Genomic DNA, 22,790 nt, shown 5'->3' with positions numbered 1-22,790 from the left:
TTCCTGAAACACGTTCCTCACGCAGAAGTCAGCCTATCACAGGCGGCGATACATGGCCGGTAGCCGGATGTACCCGTGGGGTAATTAGCTACGTCATTGTTCACCACCGGACACCCGCTGGAAATAAGAAATGGATTTAAAAATGGTATTAACGTGTTCATAACAGTACAGGTAAGTTTCGAGACGCGTTTACGCGTGAATATCATGTTGGCTGCGACGCCGACATGTTTGAGGAAGTCTGAAGTGCCGGGATTCGTTGTAGTAGCTCTACACCGGTTCGGTATGTCATGTCGGAGAGAGCAACGCAGTAAGCCGTCATCCGCCCGGTGTCCTTTCTCAGTTAGCTAAACGTCCTATCAACCAGACTAACACGTTTTAAACAATATATGTTAAAGTGATCCGATCTTAATGGAAGGCGAGTTCAAAGATAAGAGGCTTCCCGTAAAACAAGCCAGTGTCAATGTCCATGCTAACTAGCTCTGTCGTTAGCTGCATTAGCAGACACCGTGCCGCACTAAGCGTTGCCCGTGTCGTTGTGAAAGTGTTCCTTCGGCTCGTTTACGCCGTCGGGTTCACACATTAGTTGCTTATTACGACTCGTTGCTTTTTTTATTAAATGAAGTGTCGTATCTATGTCCCGCCTGTTGGGTAGACTTCGCTTTATTGTGTGCTTTCTTCAAACTGAAATGCGCTGCGTGGTAAAGGCCTTGCTACTGTCTCTTAGCCTGTGTGTAAGTCAGTCTGGAGCAGGTGGGAGGGAACAGCTGCTGCTAATGTGCTTCCGACAAGGAGAGCTGTCCTGTCTGCTTCGGGTGGCTTCACTCAAGCGATCGGTTTATCCATCTAACATCTTTTAGTTCTAGAAGTAGTACTTTAGTTACCTCACAGGGAACATTATAATGTAGGTTTAAAACATTTCGACAGTGCTTCTTTTTGTTGTAACCTGCTCAGATGTTTGCTAGTAACCATTAACCCTTTGATGCATAATGGTCACTACAGTGGACAGGTACTCAAAATTGTTATTTATTTATTTTTGCTATTAAGCACAGCTGTTTAAGACTTTATTGCATTTGAGCCCCTCCATTTGGACTTCAGTAAGCCAAGCCAACATATTTCATGTTCAGAATGCACACTGTCCACTGAGGTGGACATGTAATAAATTATTTGTAAATTATAAAATTTTACAAAAAATATATTTGTTGAAATTTGTTTCATTCACACCTAAAGATGAATGAAAACATTGTTAAAAAAATCATGGTTGAAGATTTCATAATTCATGCATCAAAGGGTTAATGATGTTTATACATGACATCGTTTTTAATTCTAGGTTGTAACAGCGGCTCTAATAGACACATCCAATGTGAGATGATTTAAATTTTCATATTAGTAGTTTTAGAAGTGCAGTTTTCTCCTGAACCAAAACAGAAACCAACACAGCAGCAGTTACATCATTTGATTTGTAGTTGCCAAACTTAACATTTATTGTTGTCACGTTTAACATCACCTGGTGTTATTATTTTCAAATGTAGTTCATAAATTAACGTGCTATCTCTCATCAAATTAGTTGTTTAGATACATCCTGAAAACCTTTTAAATGTTCTAAATCAGACTGATGTTTTTAGTTGCCAAAGTTCTGTTGTATTTGAGCCTTAGCGTGTAGTTGTTGCTTTAAATGAATACACACCTCTTGTACATTTTTTTTCTTGTCTCAGACAAAAGTTTGACACAAAATCATGTTTTCGTTTTGCAGCTTGAAAAATTTTCTGTCTGTCCCAAAAGCAGCTATGAACAATGACCATAGTTGACAGATCGTCAGAGAAGTCTGACCACGAGTCAGTCGGGTTTAACCGATCCTCCTTCGCCAGTGGAGACGTGGGGATGGATGGCAGTTGTTCCAGCAGCTGGGCTGTGGGTCCCACAATGTCAAGTGACTCTCCCAGGCTCAAGTCTCCAGGAGGCTGTCTGGGTCCGACCCCTGGTGCTGCTGTCTACAATAGCACTCCCTCCTCTATGGACCGGCCCAAGGACCAAGGTATGACACTCGTCTGTTGCATTTTTTATGTAGACTTTGGATCTGTCGGCTGATGCTTGAATTCATCACGAGTTACACAAACTACTGCTGATAGTACAAATATGGTTCAATTTAGTTTTTAAAATGGATTTCAAGTAAATTATCTGTTATGTTTTTGCAAATAATTAACAAGCTCTCATCTACATTAGGAGCTGCATGATCTGTTTGTGTGACGTGATCGGCCTGTTTCACAGCAGACTTTAAAGGGGCATTATGGAAGTTTGACAGCCAAAACATGCATAGAAATAATAAATTTCTTCTTCATACATTCTCCTGCAATGCCCTGGTCCTGTAGAATGAGCCCTGGCATTTTTACTGTGATTGCCTGTTTTTCTGTAAAATCACAGAAAAAGAGAGCTTCTCGGGTCGAGCAGGCTGCTTCATGCGCGTTCACGCTCAGGCATAGTAGCCCTCCGAACCGTTCTTTGAACGTTGTTTCAGCTGTCATCAAGAATATAAATGTTACAGATACAAAGGACGTCACTGGCGCGTTAGCTTGCCTAGTAAAACTTCGGGCTTTCGTGCAGAAGACCCGGGTTCGATTCTGGATGTGAACATAGTTGATTTAGAGTTTCTTTTTTACATTAATGGTATATTTTTTTTACAGTAAGATGCCCACATTTTTATTTGAGCCTCGCCGAACGGCACTGAATTCACAGATTAAAAAATATGTGGGTTCAACTTTCATTTTGGAAAAATTTTTCAAGCAAGGGAAGGGAATGATCTGAGCATGCAGGAGGACTGACCCATCATAAACCTTTGTCGGCTATGCTGAAGAGAAAGGTACAGAACCAAATTATTTAATTAATTAGCTGCTTGTTCTCCTGTCCTCTGTCCGCCGACACACACACACACACACACACACACACACACACACACACACACACACACACACACACACACACACACGGGACTGTCTCAGCTGTTATTTTCGTTAAGGAGTGTGCACGTACAGCATGCGCGCCTCGTGCACGAGCCTCCTTTTGAAGCTGCCGTTACGCTTTTGACCTGAGGGGGCAATCGCGAGCATAAAAATTCAACACTCCGTAAAGTCCCTTTAAGGAGGGCTGGATTCCATTTAGAGGAAGTTCAGCTATGCAGAGCTGCAGAAATGAAACAGCACAGTCCACCTGTCCCTTCTATTATTGAAAGTCATGATGTGAATTAGTGCAATTGTTGTGGGTGTTGTTTCTGTTGCCTTCAGCCTTTTCATCCATTTGTTTACGTAACGCAGCCAGTTTGAAAGCAGGGACACAATCAAGTCACTTGAGCTTGTGAAGCAGTCGGCTGATGAAAGTGAAAATGAGCAAGAAGCAAAGTAAATGCTTGCCTCTAATTTTAGCTGTGGTTTTGTGTTTAGTTCTAAGCAGTGGGGATGGGATAGACTCGCCCCAGAAGGTCCTGTTCCATCCAGAGCGGCTCAGCCTGAAGTGGACCCAGGTCCACCGTGTTGGTGCTGGCCTGCAGAACATGGGCAACACCTGTTTCCTCAACTCAGCCCTGCAGTGTCTCACCTACACCCCCCCACTGGCCAACTACATGCTGTCAAGGGAGCACTCCAAAACATGTAAGCAGTTGTGTTTGAATGTTTTTGTTGCTAGAATAGAAGATGGTCTGATTTAATGTTTCACCCTAACATCCACCCACTCTGGTTTTCAGGACCAGTGCAGATTTATCACTCAAGTGCAGCCCTGACGGATTTTGGTAGATTCATCTCAGAACTGTGTTAATAGAATATATAGTTTTGGGATCAACGTAAATATTATGAATCTGGAAGTAAAATTGTCCACATGTGTGGTTGCTGGCGTGAATGGGGTCCTAAAAGTGGTGCATTCACGGATTCAAACATTTTGGATCATGCTGAGCATTCGATGCGATCACCAGAGAGTGTTTGGGTGTTTCTCTGGTTACGCCACAGTAATTTTGTTTTTCTTTGATAGTATTAATAAAAAAAAAAATTCTGCTTAATTAATGTTTTAATTGTCAATCTTCTCCAGGCCACGAACCGGGGTTCTGTATGATGTGCACCATGCAAAACCACGTCATCCAGGTTTTTGCCAACTCTGGCAATGTCATTAAACCCATCGGCGTCCTCAATGAGCTCAAGAGTAAGTGGATTTGTTTGGTGCAAAGCATTAACCTGAATTCAGACACACGTGTGTCCATGTGGCTGCTAATGTTGGGAGGAAAATGTTTTTGTTGTTTTACCCTGGTTTTAGCAGCTTTAGTGTTCAGAACGTCCATGTATTGAACTACAAGTTATTTTTGCTTACACAGGGATTGCAAAGCACTTCCGCTATGGAAGCCAGGAGGATGCACACGAGTTCCTGCGATACACAGTGGACGCTATGCAAAAGTCCTGCTTACCTGGAGCCAAGTGAGTCTGACTAAATGCTGCTGTTGATGCTTAGAACAGTCTCCTTCATGCTAAGCGTCGCGTGTTCACATAAACATTTGTTTGCTTCAGTGCCACTAACCTTAACATCGTTTAAATCTGTTAGGCAGCAGTGACTTGTTTTTACACACAACTTGTTTTATATTGTCCCTGGTTTTTTATTTAGCGATCTGTGAAATGTTTCTTGATAGAAGAGCGTTGCCACACTCTATAATGTTGTTCTTGGGTAGCATCAGTGGCCTTTAGTCGTTCAAACTGAATTTTTCTGTCTTTGTGACAGATTGGACCGGCAAACGCAGGCAACCACCTTCATCCATCAGGTTTTTGGCGGGTACCTTCGCTCTAGAGGTAAGTAATTAAACCTGATATGATTTCTTTTACCATTGCTTCAACCTGAGGTCATGTTTTACATTGTTGTACAATAATTTATTTAAATGTATTTTTTTTTGCAGTGAAATGTTTAAACTGTAAGTCTGTCTCTGACACATTTGACCCTTTTCTGGATATCACTCTGGAAATTAAGGTGATTCAACCTAATTCTTTTCTCCTTTCTGAATTATTTTGTTATTGTTTGGTTAGTAAATGAATAACAGTTTTACCAGAGCTTCTAAAACCAGCAGAAGCTTTTAATCGAGTTGTTGTGTCTGATGCAGACGGCTCCCAGCGTCTCCAAAGCTCTGGAGCAGTTTGTGAAGCCGGAGCAGCTGGATGGTGAAAACGCTTACAAATGCACCAAGTAACCCACCAACACAACAGATGTGCACCAGGATTTTATGTTTTCTTATTTATTGCCATGATGGCTAACTGTTTGACCTTCCTTTTTTAGGTGCAAAAAAATGGTCACAGCCTCAAAGAGATTCACCCTCCATCGCAGCCCCAACGTGCTCACCCTGTCACTCAAACGATTTGCAAACTTCACAGGAGGAAAAATCACAAAGGTACATATTCATGGTGTTATACTCACTGTAGAGCTTTCTAACAGATACATCTGGGTGATATTTTGCTTGTTGTTCACCAGGATGTTAAATATTCAGAATACCTGGACCTGCGGCCCTTCATGTCTCAGTCTCAAGGGGAGGCCCAGGTCTACGGGCTGTATGCTGTTCTGGTCCACTCTGGATTCAGCTGTCATGCTGGACACTACTTCTGCTATATTAAGGTGCTGCTAACGCTACAAGCCTGATCCATCAGAATCCTGCTGGTCCTGAGTATTCCTTTAACCCCAAAGCTCCTACAGACTTTAGCAGATTTAAAAGACACTTAGCAACTTTTTCATATTTGTAAATAATTTCTCGAGCCAGTAGGTGCTAAAATGACCCTTTACAGGGTTAATGAAAGGCCACCCAGCCCTTATCGCCCTCAGTGGCCAGAATATTCCACTTGAGTTGCAACTTCAGAGTTGCTGGTCCGGGTCTGCTGGACTTAGAAAAAGATTGTGTTGACATACCTTGCCCTCCAGTCTGGTTCCAGCATGTTTCCTGTATGTTAGATCAGGAACTCAGCTGATTTGTTTAATTTAGGGATGAACCACTCTTGTAGACTCTAATGAAGGCTGGGGAGACATTTCAGCTGTTAGATTAAGGTGTTAAAAAATGAACGCACAGCAAGGAGAGAAGTTTGTCTTTTGGTTCTACTAAACAAACACTAGGGGGTGCTAAAAGCAAACCAAAACTACCTGGTTTACAATTAAGTGTCAATATGAACATAACAATACTTGAAATTGTTGTCTAAATGTCTGCATGTTTCCTGAAGGTGCTGATTAAACTGCTGTTAGCCACTTTTGTATTTATCACATCCGAACTAAACTCAAGTGTTAAAACCTCTGCCTGTCGTGTGTCCCAGGCTAGCAACGGTCAGTGGTATCAGATGAACGACTCCTCTGTGTCTGTGAGCGACATCCGGTCTGTCCTCAACCAGCAGGCCTACGTTCTCTTCTACATCAAGTGAGTCAGGCAGAGCCAGCATTTTGAACATCTTACTGTGGATGTTGGTTGCATGGTTTAGTGGTGCTCGTGGTGATTTTTGAAAAGCTGAAGCTTTTACAGAAGCATAGAGATGACTGATTAGAGAAGGGGCTGGGCAATAAATCAAAAATGTATCGTCATCAAAATTTCTGACTTATCGAGATCATTTTCCCTTGATAATAAATTCGATAATCAATCAAATGAAAAGATGTGTGTAGGTTGGCAACTTTCATGTCCCTTTAAGAAGTTGTACCGTAAAACTGTGACTCAAGCTAATACATGTGACAGCTCCATCTAGTGGACAACTTTAGTTTCTGCACATACCTGTAGTTATCGTCCATTTATCGCTATCGAGGTGAAATCCTCAGTATATGGTGATGTTGATTTTTAGCCAGGCCTGCCAGGCATGTCCTCTGTCTACACAGAGAGCCAGTCTGGTTACTCACAGGCAGAGAAGCACATGAGGGGCGGGACTAGCCGGCTCAAAAAGAACCAATCAGAAAAAAGGCAGGAATGCAGACTGTACCGCGCAACACGGTAGTTTCTTTAGCTGTAGTCAACAGTGACGTCTGGCTCTACTTGCTGCTGTTTTTAAAGACGTGTTCAAGTCATTTAAAACAGAGTAAAGAGCCGCAGCGAACGCCGCTTCAGTCGCCATGTTTATGACAAACTCAGCATTGCAGTGTGTGTCTGTGTGATGCACGCTGCTCAGCTCTGATTGGCTCTGTTAGAATTCTCAGGGGGTGGGTTTATTGGAATAGAAGCGTCCCATGAGTAAGCATGGGGCTGGCTGTTCAGGCTAGTTGATTCTAGGCCACATTGCCCAGCCCTACCCTATTCTTACCTCTGAAACAATCAGAGTATCTGTACTCATTTGAGTTCATTTATATTTTACATAGAACATTAATTGGAATCTAATGAAAATACACCAATTGTAGCCACATGTTTTTATTTTAAAAAGTTAAGCTGCAGATGTAAAGGATTACGAAACATCTGGGAGGTTTAAAATCAGCCTCTGTCAGGAAAATATCTAAAATATGTGTCTGTGGCATCACCAGGTCCTCTGATGTGAAGAAAACGGCAGACTACGGTAACTTAGGTCACAATAACCCCGGCGTCTGTGGCCAGTCGTCTCCAAGGCCTGTGGCGGCCCCGCGCGTCCACAACAGCCTGGGCTTCATTGGCCCCCAGTTACCACCTCACATGACCAAGGTACTGACTGAACCTTCACACTTTTCCGCCATTTTGACTTTGTGTTCGCCACCATGTGTTCACATGTATCCCGTTTCCTCAGAGCTCTCCCCATGTGAACGGGAATGGATCTCTGAAGGAATATCCCTCCAGTTCCAAGGCTGGAACCAGCAGCAGTGCAGTCGGAAAGCCCGGCCACGGACCGGCCACTTCCTCCATTTCCCACTCCGTCAGCCGCCCTACAGCGATCCCAGAGCAGGAGAAGCGACAGAAGCTCTCATTTTTCATCGGGCAGGGCAAACAGAACCGACCCTACTCTTCATCTTACAGCCAGCCGTCCTCTGCCAGCAGCTCCTCCTCTTCCTCACAATCTACCTCAGAGGTTTGCTTCGTTCCGCGTCAGCTGAACCATGTTAATGGCACGTCTTGCAGCAATGGGGATCACTCCAACGAGAACGGATCGTCTTTCCTTGTTCCGTACAGCCAAGAGTCTTCGGAAGAATCGGATCAGGAGAACTGTGGCTCTGTGGAAAATGGCTGCTTATCCAAGGGTCCGTCTATGGAAAATAACACGGAAAGTATGTGTTCTGCTAAAAAACCCGATGGTGATTCAGAAGTGCATCAGAACGGCCGTGAAGTAAATGGACCAACACAAGGAGTCTCTAAACCCACCCAGAACGGGCACGCTCACGGACACCCCGGTGTGAACGGACACAGCACACTTGAAGAGGTAAATGATGCTCGTTAACCTGTAAAGATTAGCTGTTTAATGTCGTCTAACAGTGGTATTAATGATCCTCAGAGCTGCGTCGGTAACCACAGCAGCCCATCCTCCATCAGCACTAACGGACTCAGCACTGACCACAGTCAACTAAAGTAAGAATAACGTTCTCGGCTGTTGTTGAGATGTGAAATCTGGTTCCTTTCATTCGTGAGATTAAAATAATTACCACAAAGTTAATTTGTATTATTCTTGTTTCCAGCAGAGAAAGGCCAGACCCTGCTTCATCCCAGGCCAGTTCTTCCCAGGACGTTCAACCTGCTGCTAAAGAAAGCGGGCTCTTTCCTGCTGCCGACTCCAGGGCTAAAACATCGTCTGAACCTCTGCCTCACCACGCACCATCTTCTGCTGCCAGCTCCCCACCTCCAGCTACAAACGGTGTTCTCTCCCAGCATCTTGAGAAGACAACGGTTTTATCCTCACAGGCAGATGGCTGCCAAAGCTCCAGGGGGTTGGGTGTTCCTCAGAAGGCTAGCAGAAGTGAGGATGAATCCAAGGATTCCCCACAGACCAACGGTCCATCAGCAGGAACTGAAGGACCAATGGAAAGTGAAGGGATGTCTAAACCCAGCTCTAGAGGTAACAAAAGGCCGCTGTCCCCAGACAAGGAGAGGCACAGATCCTACTCTGACTTTGACAGAGACAGACACTACAGAAGCAGGAGTCCAACCAGAGATGCTCACAGTGACCGTCATCGGTACAGGCGGGACCACAGGAATCACTACCGCCCTTACAGGGATCGGTTAGCCCCTCCTGAGCATAAATACAGAGACTGGGAGCATGAGCGTCGCCGAGACCGAACCGTCCCTCACCACTGGGATCATGAGCAGGGCAGACGCTCTTATTACTACAGCCACCACCGATTTGATGTGGTCCACGAGCAGAGGGGACACCCCTACCGCGATGACTCCCACAGTCGGTGGAGGTGGCAGCAGTACAGTCGAGAGTCCAGAGCTACAAAGGACAAAAGAAACGGCCGGGACAAAGACTATTACCGCTCAAAGGAGAGGAGCTCTTCCCCCGCTGTAACAAACAAGTCCAAGCCCCCCCTCCCACAGGCTCGCCCCTCCCACTGCGAGTCATCTCTGAAGAAGGAGGAGCAGAGGGACAGCAGGTCTGCTGATCACACCAGGAAGGAGAGGGACAACAGCTCTGAGGCTCACCGCTCCAAAAGACATAAAAAAAGCAAGAAGAAGTCTAAAGATAAAGAGCGGCATCACAAGAGCGGGTGAGTTCCGACCCAACGTCCTGCTCCAGTTTAACGTTGAATGTACCGTTACAGTAGGTAACTAATAGTTGTCAACAAAAAACCTTACTCTATAGAGATCATTTGGCTTTTTATTGTTTCCTGCTTCCTGAACAGCCTCTGTTTGGAGAAATGGGCCCAATCTCAAAACTCTCACTGCTTCCTACGCCCTTCTGTCAAGTGCAATTAGAGGAGGCTTCGGGTGTGTGAGTGCCCAATTGGGACAGGGAGCATTATGTCATCAACCACGACGCCTGACGGGGATGCCTGTCACTGTTTGTGCAACTTTTAAAAAAAATATATCTTTATTAACAACTTTCAAACATTTATTTGACAATTTAAATGCATTGCTGTCTAAATTAATTCTTAGTCTAAAACGTCCAGAACATGGATAAATATGAACGTCTTTTGTTGTGAAATACACATTTTCAGAAAAGGCACTTGAGCCACTGCTCTGCCTTCTCAAAATTCCCATTCAGCAATGGATTGTGGGTATTACCCTTGCCCGAAGTCTGCGTCAATGTGTAACTGGGTGAAGTGCAGATCAAGGGTGCAAAAGAGGCATGGTCACATTCCACAGTTGAGAGTCATGGCACTCGACACACTCGCAAAATTGAAGGGCGCAAGGCAGATGAGTGCGAGTACTGGGATTGGGCCATAGTTTACGTTCAGCAGGACTGAGGAGCCAATGGCTAGTCTGGACTATAACTGGAGTGTGTCTGAACAACAGGAAAACATCACGTTAACATTTTAGCTTATAGCACCGGTGCTACGAAGGTTGTAGGTTTTGTAGCACAGAACAAAAAGTTGTAGCACCAGCATAAAAATTCTGTTAGTCTCTAAAAACAAACAGTAGTTCATATAATGAAAACACAATAGCAAGCGACCATCAAAGCAGTTTCCTGGGAATGTGAGTCTCACTCACGTACTTGGCAATAGAGCTGATTCTGAAATATCTTCAGGAATGTTTATTTGTCACTGTAATCTCAAAACCAACGCTTTCATTTATTGTGCAGGTTGTGTTTTTGTTTCTTTGCATTCTTTGGGTTCGCGTGGTTTGCTTCCCTGTTGAAAAAGGAGCTTCAGCTATCAAATATTTTAGTATTCAAATCTTCTATTGAATAATCAAATATTCTATTTGACAACCCTTCAAGTGGAATCAGACTGTGGTCTGCTGCAAAACAATCTGAAATAAAACAAAGTTGTGAGGCTTATTATAAAAGTTTCAATAATATGTATTTAATTGGTATTTTCCCACCTGATGTTTAGTAAAAAAATATTTTACAGATATTTTCTGACCTACATTTCAATAACCTTTCAGGTTTGTATTACTATCACTCATGCTAGTCGAAGTAACATATCTAATGTATACACATGATCAGTAGAATTTAATGTATTTCATTAACATGTTCTGCTGTAAGCTACTGGAAATGCTACTAACATTTAATTTCTACGGTAACAATGGAATGGTGGCAGATCTAGGCAGGTTGTACAGTTTACTTTGTTCAAAGATAGAAGCGTTTGTGAGTTGTTACATACTACAATGGCTTTCCATTATCGCTGTAGCGACATTGAGCAGGTTACTTTGAGCAGCAACAGCACCTAATTACCACGTAGTGCATCAGAAACAAACTATTTGTAGATTGGTCTCAGCCCTAGTTTGAAATATCACTCCAATTTTCTCAATTGTGCCTGATTCTCTGAAGCGCGTGCGTACACCATACACAATATGGCCGAACGATGTTAGGAAAACCTGCTGTGTGCGAAACAACGATGAATATTGTGATGACAAAATGACTTGCAATTAATAAATACTTAAAAGATGTGAGGAAAGGGAAAAAGAAAATTAAGAAGAAAAAAATCAGTGAATCCTGGAAAAAGGAGACTTGGCAGAAAGAGCAGAACAAAGCTAACTCAGGTGTTTGCTAACCATCCAAATTAAGTGACGTCCACCTAGGGGGCGGGCTTCTAACCTATGAGAAGCCACTGGATTGGCCAATTGGATTAAGAGCTCTATTTTATTTGTCAAAAACTGAATTCATTTTGTCAATCAAACAGAAGCATGATGTGTGTTTGACCGGGCCACTCATTGTTTTTTTCTGTTGTTTGCATTTTTTCTGTTGTTCGCGATACGCCTATTGCACGTGCCGATATCGCAATGACGATACATTTGCTGTGTGTTGTACAGCCCTGATATACGAGTAAACTTGTGAGAACACGGAGGCATTGTGGGAAATGTAGTAGAATGTAACCGTAACTACATTGACGAGATAACACTTTATCACAATAGACTACAACCACTATTTGGCATTGTGGCGTGCCACGGCTTTGCCTGACACATCTTCCTTCACAAACAACAAGTAGCTTACCTTTGTTCAATAAAGTTCTGGGGAAAAAAGTAACTAGAAAAGTTGTAGCACCAGGGCTACGTCTAAAAATAGTTTATCGCACAGTTTTTCATCGTACGTGCAACATATTTGTAACACTGCACAGCCTTGGCCTATGTTGTATAGCACCTTCTAGAGTTCCACAACTCCCCAAGTTGCTTTACAACACATTCAGTCATTAATCCATGCTCACACATTTACAAGCTGCTGGTGATGAGCTACAATGTAGCCACAGCTGCCCTCGAACACACTGACAGAGGCGAGGCTGCTGAGCGCTGGCGCCAGCAGTCACTCCGACAACCAGCAGGCGAGATGGGTTAAGCGTCTTGCCCAAGGACACAACTGGACGTGCACTGCCATTGTCGTCCCACACATACTGGTTTGTGTTTATTATTCTGTGTTTGGAGGCAGAGTGGTGAACCCTAGCTTATGTAACCAGGTCTGTCTCCTGTTTTCTGTACTCCTAAAGCTCAGACGTAGACTCGGACCGAGTCACTGACACACGAAAAAAGAAGAAAAAGAAGAGGAGGCACCGGGACAGCGACTCCGAGCCAAGGAGTCCAGACGCAGCTCGAGGTCACAACAGCAGGAGCAGTGAAGAAGGGGAGAGTCGTAAACGGCATCACTCTCAGATGAAGGACTCTAAATACGACCGTGGCTTTACACCCGAAAAACGCAGCCGCACAGACTTCAGCGAGGACCGCCTACTCCTTCCACACCACAACCCGCCTCCAGACGATACACCTCACCACCACCTGAACAGATACACAGGTAGCTCCCCGACCAGTCGTGTGCAGATGAATGTTGACGTGGAGGTTTGGGCCTAACGTGTTGATCCTGTTGTAGGAAACGGTTCCAGCAGAACCGGCAGCAACTCCAATGGTTACAAACACTGATCTGTAAGTGTGGCTCCACTTTAAAGTCATGAAACCGAATCAGTACCAACAGATGACTGTTGTTGTTCTGGTTACAGACGCATCTAAACCATCTGACAACAGCAGAGGAATGATATCCAGAACTTTCTGACGTGGTGCTTCTTCACTGGAAATGAAACATTTTACCAGAACAAGTGTTTTAAATGTGCAAATATACCTTCGTCTGTTTTGTTTTCTCACCATAACTCTTCTAAGGTCTAAAAGAAAACCATCAGTTCTGATGACAGATATTAATATATATATACCAGTTTGAATACAAACAAAGCCTGGAGCTTAAATATCTCAGTTGCTGCTCAGTGGAACTCAGGACTTGTGAACTTTCTACCATCACCCAGTTTTCCATCTGCTTCAGACCAGAGTGAAGCTAAGGGAGACGTGCGATGCAGCGTGCTGAGTGAAGGTGTAGGATGTCACCGTATCTGCAGAGCTGCCATGTTTTAGGTTTTATTTGTTGTTGACCCCGCTGCGTGTGGGCAGATGTTTATGAATGAGGCAGACAAGTGCGGTGCTGACTGACACCACCATGGGAACCCTGGACAGACTTGAGGACATTTCTCAGATTTTGTTGATGTTTTTGTTGTTGTTTTAAACGCATCTTGGTGTTTGACGCCTAAGATTCACTTTTTAAAACGGTCTGCAGAGCTCTCTCCGTCTGCTTCTTTCCTCCTCTTCTTTTCATGCATTCCATGATGCATTCAAAAAAGTTTTTTAATCATGGCTGTGGACCATTGTTAGACCTTTATTTTGTTAACGACACATACAGTTTGTTTCTTCTAGTATCAACAAAAAATACTGTGAATTTGATTTGAACTGTATTATCAGTTACTCTTCTAAAAATCCTGCATCAGGATTCTTTTGTTTTTAGGGATCTTGTGTTAATTTTGACGATGTTCTCTGGAGGTTAGTCAGTAGTGAGTATGATTAGCCTGAACGAGTTTCCTTTCAATTTCTCAACCCTAGACAGGCTGAGAAAACTGCTCTTCTACCTTTCTGTTAGCATGTCTGAATTTATACGTTGTATAAGGTAAAGGCCTTAAATGCATTTGTTAATGTCAGAAATTGTAATTCTTTTGTCCTTGGACTTTGTTTACAATCTGTGTTGATGAATGAAAAACGGTGGTTGAGATGTTGATTTACTGGCTTTTGTGTTTAGCAGGAAAAAGGCTGATTGTATTTGAGCCTGATGAACATTTTTTCAAGTTAAATTTATATGTAAATTCACTCTTCATGCTTCTAAATAACCCAGATCTGTAGGATGGACACACACACACACACACACACACACACACACACACACACACACACACACACACACACACACACACACACGTATTAACTGTTTCCACACCTGAAATAACCAAAGACTGGCACATTTCTGAGCTCTTAGAGAATCCACATGCACGCTACGGTATTAGCATGTATCTTTATTCAGATTGTACATCAAAGTATTCAGCTGTTTTTCTCAAGGATCACATCATTCACAGTGCTGTGAAAAAGCAGTGGCCTCACACGTTTTTGTCACTTAAATGTTTGTTTTCAGATCAGTAAACAAATTTCATTATTAGAGGCGAATAACCTGAGTAAATACAAAAGTGTTTTCAAATGATGATTTCACTTAATGGGGAGACCAACCTGTGAAACCATTTGTTATTTTTGCCAGAATCATCATTTGGTTCAGCTATATTGAACAGCCTGTTTAAGGTCAAAGGTCAGATTTTCTCCAGGATGTTTTACTGAAGAGCAGAATTCATGGGGTGTTTCTATATGTCAGGGAACCTGGCCTTGCCTTTGCTGCCAGGAAGGGCACCTTGCTAACGAGGACACTGTCCTTCCTTGGTCAAAGAAAACGGTTAAATGGAACTGACTATCACGTGACACGTGAGGTAAAGTTAATTTTCACACGAATAAGTTTTAACGAATGTAAAACGAGCCTTTTACTTCTTTTAATTGTGTGCATATTGGTTAAATGAAATATGTAAGCGAGTTACTACCTGCTAGCCACCGAAGCTGGAACTATTAACCTGAAACTAACCACTGTGGCTCTAAAAAACTTGTTAGATATCAGCCTGATGGCTACAATCAGTTGAGGAGCCATCCTTTCCATGCTGCTTTCTGGGAAATTTTGACCAAGAGAAGGCAATAAGGCCTGTTAGCTAAACGGCTAACAAACAGGACAGACGCCTTGGTGGCACATGAACATTGTAACCAATTGGAACACACCTTGGCGGTTCCTGATGACATATCTCCTAGGCAACTGGGGTGGGATCAAGGTGAGGTTCAATGATGGTGAGAAACAGCCAGTTACAGCAGGTGGTTCTGAAGTTGCCCCAGACCACTGTACTACTACCACCGTGCTTGAATAATATATTTCCCCCCCTGAATAGCAGCCAGTTTCTTCAGAAATTTTACCATAAAGTCTCACACCTTCGAGATGTTTTTGTGTTCTTGGCCAGCAGAGGTTTTAGTCATGGAAGTCTCCGTTCCATTGATTTATATAGCGCCAAATCACAACAAGAGTCGTCTCAAAGCACTTTGCAAAGTAAACATTCCAATTGAACCTGCTTGTCAGTGCGTTGAGTTCAGGTCATTATGCCAGTTAGATTATCGAGTCACTGACTTGTGTCAGTGTCTTTACAGCAATCCTCATACTAAGCAAGCATGTGGCGACAGTGGAGAGTAAAACTCCAGCAGAATCGGGTCAGTATAAGCAGCCATCTGTTTTCACAGCACTGTAAGATTCTGAAGTGTTGATGCCCGTTTGCAGAGCAGCAGCATTTACAATCTGCTCAGCAATACCCGAGTTACCGTATGAAGTCCCTTTTCTTCCACCGTTATACGTTGATGGGTGTCAGACTAAAAAGATGAAGGCTTGATTAACACAAACAATAAAAAACAATGTACATTACATACTATACATGTTAAATGTAACTGGAGGGCTGCCTCTTTTGTGACACAATAAGAAAATAAATATGAAAGAAAACGACACCGAATCCAAAAGTGGATCCTAGATAAACAAACACCTTCAGCTGAAGTTGACCAGCTTTTGTAAACCGTTTCCTGAATCCCGTCTGTTGGCATCCAGAGATGAGATTCTTGGGCTGATATTAAGTGATTCCATGGACTAAGTGAGTGTTTGCATATAATCAATGAGCTACCAATCAGACCAGCTGATCGATGAGCTCCAGGCTTTAAAACCATGTTGGAGGAGGTGATGCTGAGGTTTTTAAGTGAAGTTGGTGTGATTCCCTACACGTCCAGCAGGTGGAAACTTCTTCCCAGGAAAGACGTTTGGATTGCTCTGACCCACTCTGCTCTTCATCATTGTTCAGGTTGGTGAAGGTTTCATTCACAGTGACATGTCTGCTTTTAAAGTCTGTGTCGACGTAAATCAAATCTTCACATCTGTTTCAGAGAAGACCAGAAGTTCAGGAATTCTCCAGGAACCCACACACACACACACTGGCTGCTGGCTGCAGAAGTGATGCTGAACTCATTTCTTATTGGCTATCCTCCTCTTCCTGGTGGCCAGCATGTCATAGAACGGATCCCTGCTGATGCTCGCCCTGCAGAGGACAGGAGGGAGCAGATTATTGATTGTCCAATAAAATTCATTAGTGTTGTGGACTCTTATGTTTTTGTAATCTGTCAGCAAATATGCATCCTGTTTTGTGTCTGCTCTGTGGTTTGGTTAGGAGAAGGTGATCTAGAAAACCTTATTCATGTTTTCACCTCTAAAACCCAATAAAAATGTTCATTTTTGCCCTTAAATAAATCTTTTCTATCAGCGTGGGGGTCAAAGGATCAAAAATCTTCTCTGATGGGGAAATTTACACACCAGATGGGCAAACCATTTAAAATGCAAGACGGGTGCTTGTGAAGTCAAAATCAGTGATTTAATGAGAAAGAAGATTTATTAACACGCCTACAGATAGGGAGGTAGGAGTTGCGCTTCCTGTTGTAGATCCCACTCTGTTCTTCCTTCAGTTCTGTCTTTTTGAGCTTTAAAACATCAGGATAAAGAGCTCTGTTACTGATGTTTGCTGAAAACAGTTTCCTGCCTGAGAGAAAACAACCCAAGGGTGAGCCGAACCTGAAATAGAAAGCAAACACTGCAGCGTTTAGAAAAGCTGCAAGGCTAAGTAAAAATTAGAGAATTACTTCCAAATTCGAGATATTAAAAGACACCTAAGTACGGTCAGCTCTGCTCTGCCTTTAAGAGTGACAGATTTGTGCTGTGCACTAAAAATGCTGAGTAGTAAGTTTTACCAGAAACTGATGGGTTGTGATGCTGTGTGTGTGTGTGTGCGTGCGGGTGCGTGTGTGTGTGTGTACATGAATTCTGGCTACTGGGCAGCCTGCCGCCTCAGTAGTTTAATCCAGGTCGAAGTGTGACTGCAGCAGAGCTGCTCGGTTCTGCTGATTTCAGCCTGTAATCTTTATTTTTCTGCCAGTGATAAAGGTTGTCCTCTAAATAATCTATCTGGAAGAGAAATCAAACTTCCTGGTTTCATCCAAGCTGAAATTTTCAAATCAACCTTGCTCAGTAAGATTTCAGGGGCTCAGCCCTCATTTGCCCTTTTTCATTTAAGGGATACATATCAGCTGGTGCTAAGAGGTTTTATAACATTATTACAGCACAAAACAATTGAGTAATATCACTTTCTGCCTTGATATTGACCGTTTTTGCTAGAGAAGCTGAAGCAGACTGGTTGATGGCCAAGTGAGCCAATCGATAATGCACCGGGTCCAATTTACAGCACTTCCCTTTCCCCCGCTGGAGATCAGGGCAGCATTTGGATAAAAGGCATAAAACACTTCCAAGTATGCAGCAGTGTTGAGCTGTGTGTGTGTGTGTGTGTGTGTGTGTGTGTGTGTGTGTGTGTCAATGTCAAGGTCAAATATGAGAAAGTCTCACGTGGGAGCATGCAGGCGCTGGCTAAGTGCCCTCTAAGTGTAAATGGATCCACACCAACACGCCGACTCTTACTTGATGGACTTGATCCACTCCTCCTTCTCCTCCTGGGTGGGAGCCGATATCCTGTACACAACGTGGTTTCCCTCGACGACCCGCCCATCCGCCTCTGTCTTGCAGGCCTTGATAACCTGACCTTTATGGCTGGGGTTGTAGAGCTCGAAGCAGTTCTGCAAAGACGACATCATGATGTGGACATTGTCATTAACCCTGACCCTTGCTGTCCCACCCATGCATCACGAAAACCTCAAAAGTTTCATCTCCCAGGTGTTTGAAGTAATCTTTAGTTAAGAAAATTCCTTTTTTCCTTTTTTTCGAACATAATCTTTCATCATGTCCACTCAAGTTGAGGAGATGCATTTTGAATTTAAAATGTTTTGCAGTGAGAAACTAGTCAAATGTGGTGGTTGATGTGTAAATGTACCTGAAACGTCCACACAAACATATTAAAAAGCTTCTGAATAGCTGTCCACTGTAGTGACACCAAACACGAAAGGGTGAAAGTGAGTTACTAGATTTGGACCTTACAGGCTTCCGTGGCTCCTCCACCTCTCTGATACTGAGGTTTTCCAGTGGAATAATCCCACGAGGTTCTTTATCCTGATGACACAAACACAGTTTTCCTGAAACATTAAAGCCATGTGAGCAAAAACGGATCCACCTCGGGACCCCCTCCACATTCACCAACTACCACTCCAATAACCCTAACCCTAATCTGACTTTGTTAACATAACATCAATGTTAAAGATATAGTTCAAAATCCAGTTGAAAATAAATCAAAACAGCAAGGATGAGATTTAAAGTAAAGATTAATATTTTATTCACAAATCCAACACCTGACACAATTTTTTTTTAAAGGCCCTAACTTGTCATGTCACATCTGTTTTCTCTAGTTACGGTTAGTAAATTTGTTTTGTGTGATTTAGCTCTGAGTAAACACGATTTTACAGATAGGTTTGAGTCCAGTTTTCAAAGCGTTTGAAAGGAGTTCCCCAAGGCTTACTGCTAGGCTCTATTCTATTCTCCATTTTTATCAACTCCAACATGGCTATCGCTAAAGTGTGCCTTTATGCAGATTACATCATTCTTTGGTTGACTGAATCATGCTGTTCGGGATCTTGAGACTATCTTTTAGCAGTTGATGACAGAAATTTAAACTGGAGCTAAATGTAAATTAAATCAATGTTATGGTTTTTTTTTATTTGTTCCCAGATCTCAGATATTTTTGGTATTTCTACTTTATAAAATGACTTATACTACAAACAACTAAGTATTTTGGCTGGATCATCACCTTTTCCTTTAGAGCGCACACTGACCGTTTAGTTTAAAAATTACAGATTAGACTTTTTTTTATTGAACTAAGGCTTGTCATAATTCATCTTTTGACTGGCCGATGGCCCTGTCCTCGGACACCTCGTGTGGAGGGTGCTACGAGTTTGGGCTACTGGGGTCAGGATAGGACAGGTCTTTCTTGTGAGCCTGTTACCTTCTCAAAAAAGTCTTGTTTTAAATGTTCTAGACATCACCCACACTCAGCCACTAGTTCTATATTCCATAGCTTTTAGTATGTGTCACACCAAGTAAACATTACATTTGGACATTTTCAAAAGCACAGTCAAGAGCTATTGTCCTTGAGTCTGCTCTTCTTTAGAGTTTCCAGAATTTTTTTCCAAATCTGGCCAAACGTTGTTCTTTTCCATTCTGGTGATGGAAAAATCTTCAGACCACAATAAAGCTGTTAGTGAGAGTTCATAGCTCCTAAAAAGTCCTGTGAAAAGACCTGTGTGTCCACTATTTTCTAACCAGTTTGAGGTTAGCTAGTGAAACACATTTCCTCCACAAAGAATCAGGGCAATTATAAAAACACTCTGATGGTTTGAAATGATCGTGGTCATGGGGGTACACCACCCATGTGAGGAGTGACCCTAAAGTTTATCCTCCGCCAGCTGCTTTTGTGTCTGATGGGCCAGATGTGAAAGAGGGGGTGTGAGTGTTGGGAGGAAGGTGGCTGTGGGGAGACCTCGAGGAACAGCCAGCTTGTCATCTTTCCTCTAATGAGGGGGCAAAGCAGGGGGGAGGAAATGCCCTGGGACAGCTGCTAACAGCTGGCTGAGTGTGTGTTCAGGGACTCCTGGCTGTGAGGTGGATGGGGGGGAGGAGGTGTGTCCAGATGTACTGCTGTGGACTTGCAGATGTTTCCAGTAATGCCTCATGTTAATTGCTGGAGTGTGGCTCATTTCAGTCAAGTGGGATTCCATGCGTTATTAAATCTGCAGGGCAAAACCCTCACGCTTTGGTGTGTGAGTGTGTGTGTGTGTGTGTGTGTGGGGGGGGGGGGGGGTGTAACAGAGGAAGTAAAAATATGGACTCTGTGTGGTTCATGTTGTTATTGTTTGAATGCTGTTAAGCGTTTGAATAATTTCCTGCCCTTTCTCTCTCTAACCTTCCTGCATGCTGCATGTTTTCTCCGTCTTCTAGAAAAACTGTTTTCTAGATTTCCTACTTTCTAACTAATCAGCCAAAGGGATCTACCGAACGCAAAAAAAAAAAAAGCTTCATATGCGCTGTGCCCCAGCAATGAGTTGAAATCACCGGGGCACAGATTATGAACTCAGCTGAAAAGTACATGAAGTACCAGAGAATATGAACTGATATAAACGATCGCAAACAAATTATTTTGTTTTGGTGGAGCGATTTTGTGAATATAACAGCGGCCGCGCGCAGGACGCAGCTGGAGTATTTGAGCCATTACTGCTGCGTCCTCTCTGCTCATGGAATGCCCGCAAAGCTGAGTCCATAAATGACGTCATATATGTGGATACTGGATCTTTTTTCAGGCTTCCCGCAATTTGAATTTTTAGGAAACCCACATCTTGATTCTGGGTTTAAAAATGCATTGTAATTACCGCGTTACTGACAATTGTACCGAGTAAATATTACCATTTTCTTTCCCTGTAATGCCTTACATTACCACATTACAGCAAAAAGCAATGCATTACAGTAATTAATTACTTTTGTACCGCGTTACTCCCAACACTGCTTAAAACTAGCAGCATAGCTGACATTTTAACACTAGTCTGAAGGCAGGAACCGCCCCCTCCTCCTTCGCTGCTCTCTCATTGGCTGAGAGTTTTGAATCGTCTTCTGCCTAAAAGGAAATGTGCACCCACACATATGGTACATCAATTCAACCTGCTTGGTCCCAGGAGTCTTGTATCAACTTGATTTTGTGTTCTGTGTTACCATGGCAACGTGCTTAGCAACAATATTTAACAACATTTTAGAAACAACTGTATCAACATACTTTAATATAGAAATGTTATTCAAAGTTTAAATGAGTCATGTGGTATTGTACATAGCTTTATTAATGCAGACTCCTGTCATCTGTTACCATGGCAACACAAGGAATTACATATCACTTTAACCAAGTCTCATAGGAATGAATATAAAAAGCAGAATATTGACCCATTAACAGACTCCTGTTTTTGATCTTTTTGAACTGTTTGTACTTAAAACTAGAAATAAGTTCATTTTGATTGACCGTCAGAAGGTGGGAAAGTGCCCCGCTCCCTCCCAGTTCCCTGATTGGTTGAGAGAGGTCAATCATCTTCTGGCTAAATGGAATTACACACCCATGCATGTGAGACATCAAATCGATCGGCTTGACCTAAGGAATCCATCCATCTACATATAAATCCATACATGCTTTTATCCATTCATCCATCCATCCAATAATCCATCTAACATCCATCCAACAATCCATCCGTTATTTCATTAATCCAACCATTCATCCATCCCATATCAAATCTAAACACATGCTAATCTATCAGTTTCAGATATGTACCCGTTAAACTATTCTCATTCAAATGCCAGCTGTTTAACATTTCGAGTTTTTAATAAATGTTCAAAGATTAACGTTTTCTACTGTTTAGCATTTTTTATCCATTCTTCACCTATATTCATTTTTTAAGCTTCATTAAGACAAGAAGGCTAAAATGTTCTATTCTAAAAGGCTAAAATGAAGTAGGTGCAGTTACAATAAAGGCCACCGGAGGGCAGCATTTTCCCACCTTCTCTTTATTCCTTACTGCTGTTTGTTGCCAGCAGAGGGCGCAAATTTCCCAGTCTTTTAAGTAAACAAACGGTGTTTAGAAGAATTTAGATGAAGTGTTTCTTCCAAGAAAGTATTTTAACTTTATTAATCAAGATCCATCTCCTTCTTCAAATCCTCCACTTTTTCCTCCACAATATTAATGTTCCCAAAAGGTTTAAAATAAAGATCAGGATTTTTTTAAAGCTTCATTCAAATAAGGAGACTAAAATATTTTTCTTCTAAATGGCAAAAACGAACAAAGTAGGTTTTCAGGATACAGCCTTTGAAGGACAGCAACTCCCCATCTTTCTTTTATTAACTGCTGCTGGAAATATAGTGCTGTTCTGTTTATTGCTAGCAACGAGCTCAAATTTCCCATTCTTTTAAGGAAAAAAAAACAGTGTTTGGAAGAAATTAGTGTTTCTACTAAGGAAGTCCTTTACCTTTTCTAATTCAGATTCATCTCCTTCAAATCCTCCTCCTTCTCCTTCATAATATTATAATTCCCAAAGTGTTTATTAAAAAGATTAAGATTTTTTAAGCTTCATTAAGACAAGGAGGCTGAAATGTTCTATTCTAAATGGCTAAAATGAAATAGGTGCAGTTACAGCAAATAGCCACCAGAGGGCAGCATTTTCCCACCTTCTCTTTATTCCTTACTGCTGTTTGTGGCCAGCAGAGGGTGCAAATTTCCCATTCTTTTAAGGAAAAAAACAGGGTTTGGAAGAAATAAGTGTTTGTACTAAGGATGTCTT

At 42.5% G+C, this 22,790-nt stretch overlaps 2 protein-coding genes across 5 annotated transcripts in view; one reads left to right on the top strand and one right to left on the bottom strand.

The window, feature by feature from the left end:
- The first annotated feature begins 38 nt into the window (after positions 1-38).
- usp42 (ubiquitin specific peptidase 42) lies at positions 39-13,242 on the top strand. Of its 3 annotated transcripts, none has more exons than XM_015963574.3 (18): positions 39-171; positions 1,751-2,032; positions 3,432-3,638; positions 4,069-4,179; positions 4,349-4,448; positions 4,747-4,814; positions 4,919-4,989; positions 5,120-5,202; positions 5,293-5,404; positions 5,485-5,625; positions 6,309-6,409; positions 7,489-7,642; positions 7,725-8,351; positions 8,424-8,497; positions 8,608-9,630; positions 12,505-12,806; positions 12,882-12,934; positions 13,009-13,242. In XM_015963574.3, exons 2-17 carry the CDS (start codon positions 1,792-1,794, stop codon positions 12,929-12,931), a joined length of 3,465 nt encoding a protein of 1,154 aa, XP_015819060.1. In that variant the 5' UTR covers positions 39-171; positions 1,751-1,791; the 3' UTR covers positions 12,932-12,934; positions 13,009-13,242. The 3 variants fall into 3 exon arrangements, with proteins under 3 accessions (XP_015819060.1, XP_015819058.1, XP_070401624.1); XM_015963572.3 differs by having other exon boundaries at positions 8,605-9,630; XM_070545523.1 differs by having other exon boundaries at positions 49-171; positions 1,780-2,032; positions 8,605-9,630.
- Positions 13,243-16,247: 3,005 nt separating this feature from the next.
- Positions 16,248-22,790, bottom strand: part of cyth3a (cytohesin 3a) — a 48,538-nt gene continuing 41,995 nt past the window's right edge. For both annotated transcript variants that reach the window (XM_015963579.3, XM_070545524.1), the window contains exons 11-13: positions 18,471-18,542; positions 17,958-18,112; positions 16,248-16,533 (exon numbers count right to left, since the gene is read on the bottom strand). In XM_015963579.3, the coding sequence (XP_015819065.1) occupies positions 16,461-16,533; positions 17,958-18,112; positions 18,471-18,542 (300 nt within the window). In that variant the 3' untranslated portion in view covers positions 16,248-16,460. The remainder of the gene's footprint in view (positions 16,534-17,957; positions 18,113-18,470; positions 18,543-22,790) is intronic.

This window comes from Nothobranchius furzeri, chromosome 16 (genome assembly GCF_043380555.1).
Source record: "Nothobranchius furzeri strain GRZ-AD chromosome 16, NfurGRZ-RIMD1, whole genome shotgun sequence".
NCBI classification, from domain to species: Eukaryota; Metazoa; Chordata; class Actinopteri; order Cyprinodontiformes; family Nothobranchiidae; genus Nothobranchius; species Nothobranchius furzeri.
Note: the sequence above shows the minus strand (reverse complement) of the source record. Positions and strands in the feature narration are given on the sequence as shown.

Coding starts and splice junctions, on each gene's coding strand:
- usp42 (XM_015963572.3), top strand. CDS start 1,792: ATGACCATAGTTGACAGATCGTCAGAGAAGTCTGACCACGAGTCAGTC. Junction 2,033..3,431: donor GGACCGGCCCAAGGACCAAG/GTATGACACTCG, acceptor TTTTGTGTTTAG/TTCTAAGCAGTGGGGATGGG. Junction 9,631..12,504: donor GAGCGGCATCACAAGAGCGG/GTGAGTTCCGAC, acceptor GTACTCCTAAAG/CTCAGACGTAGACTCGGACC.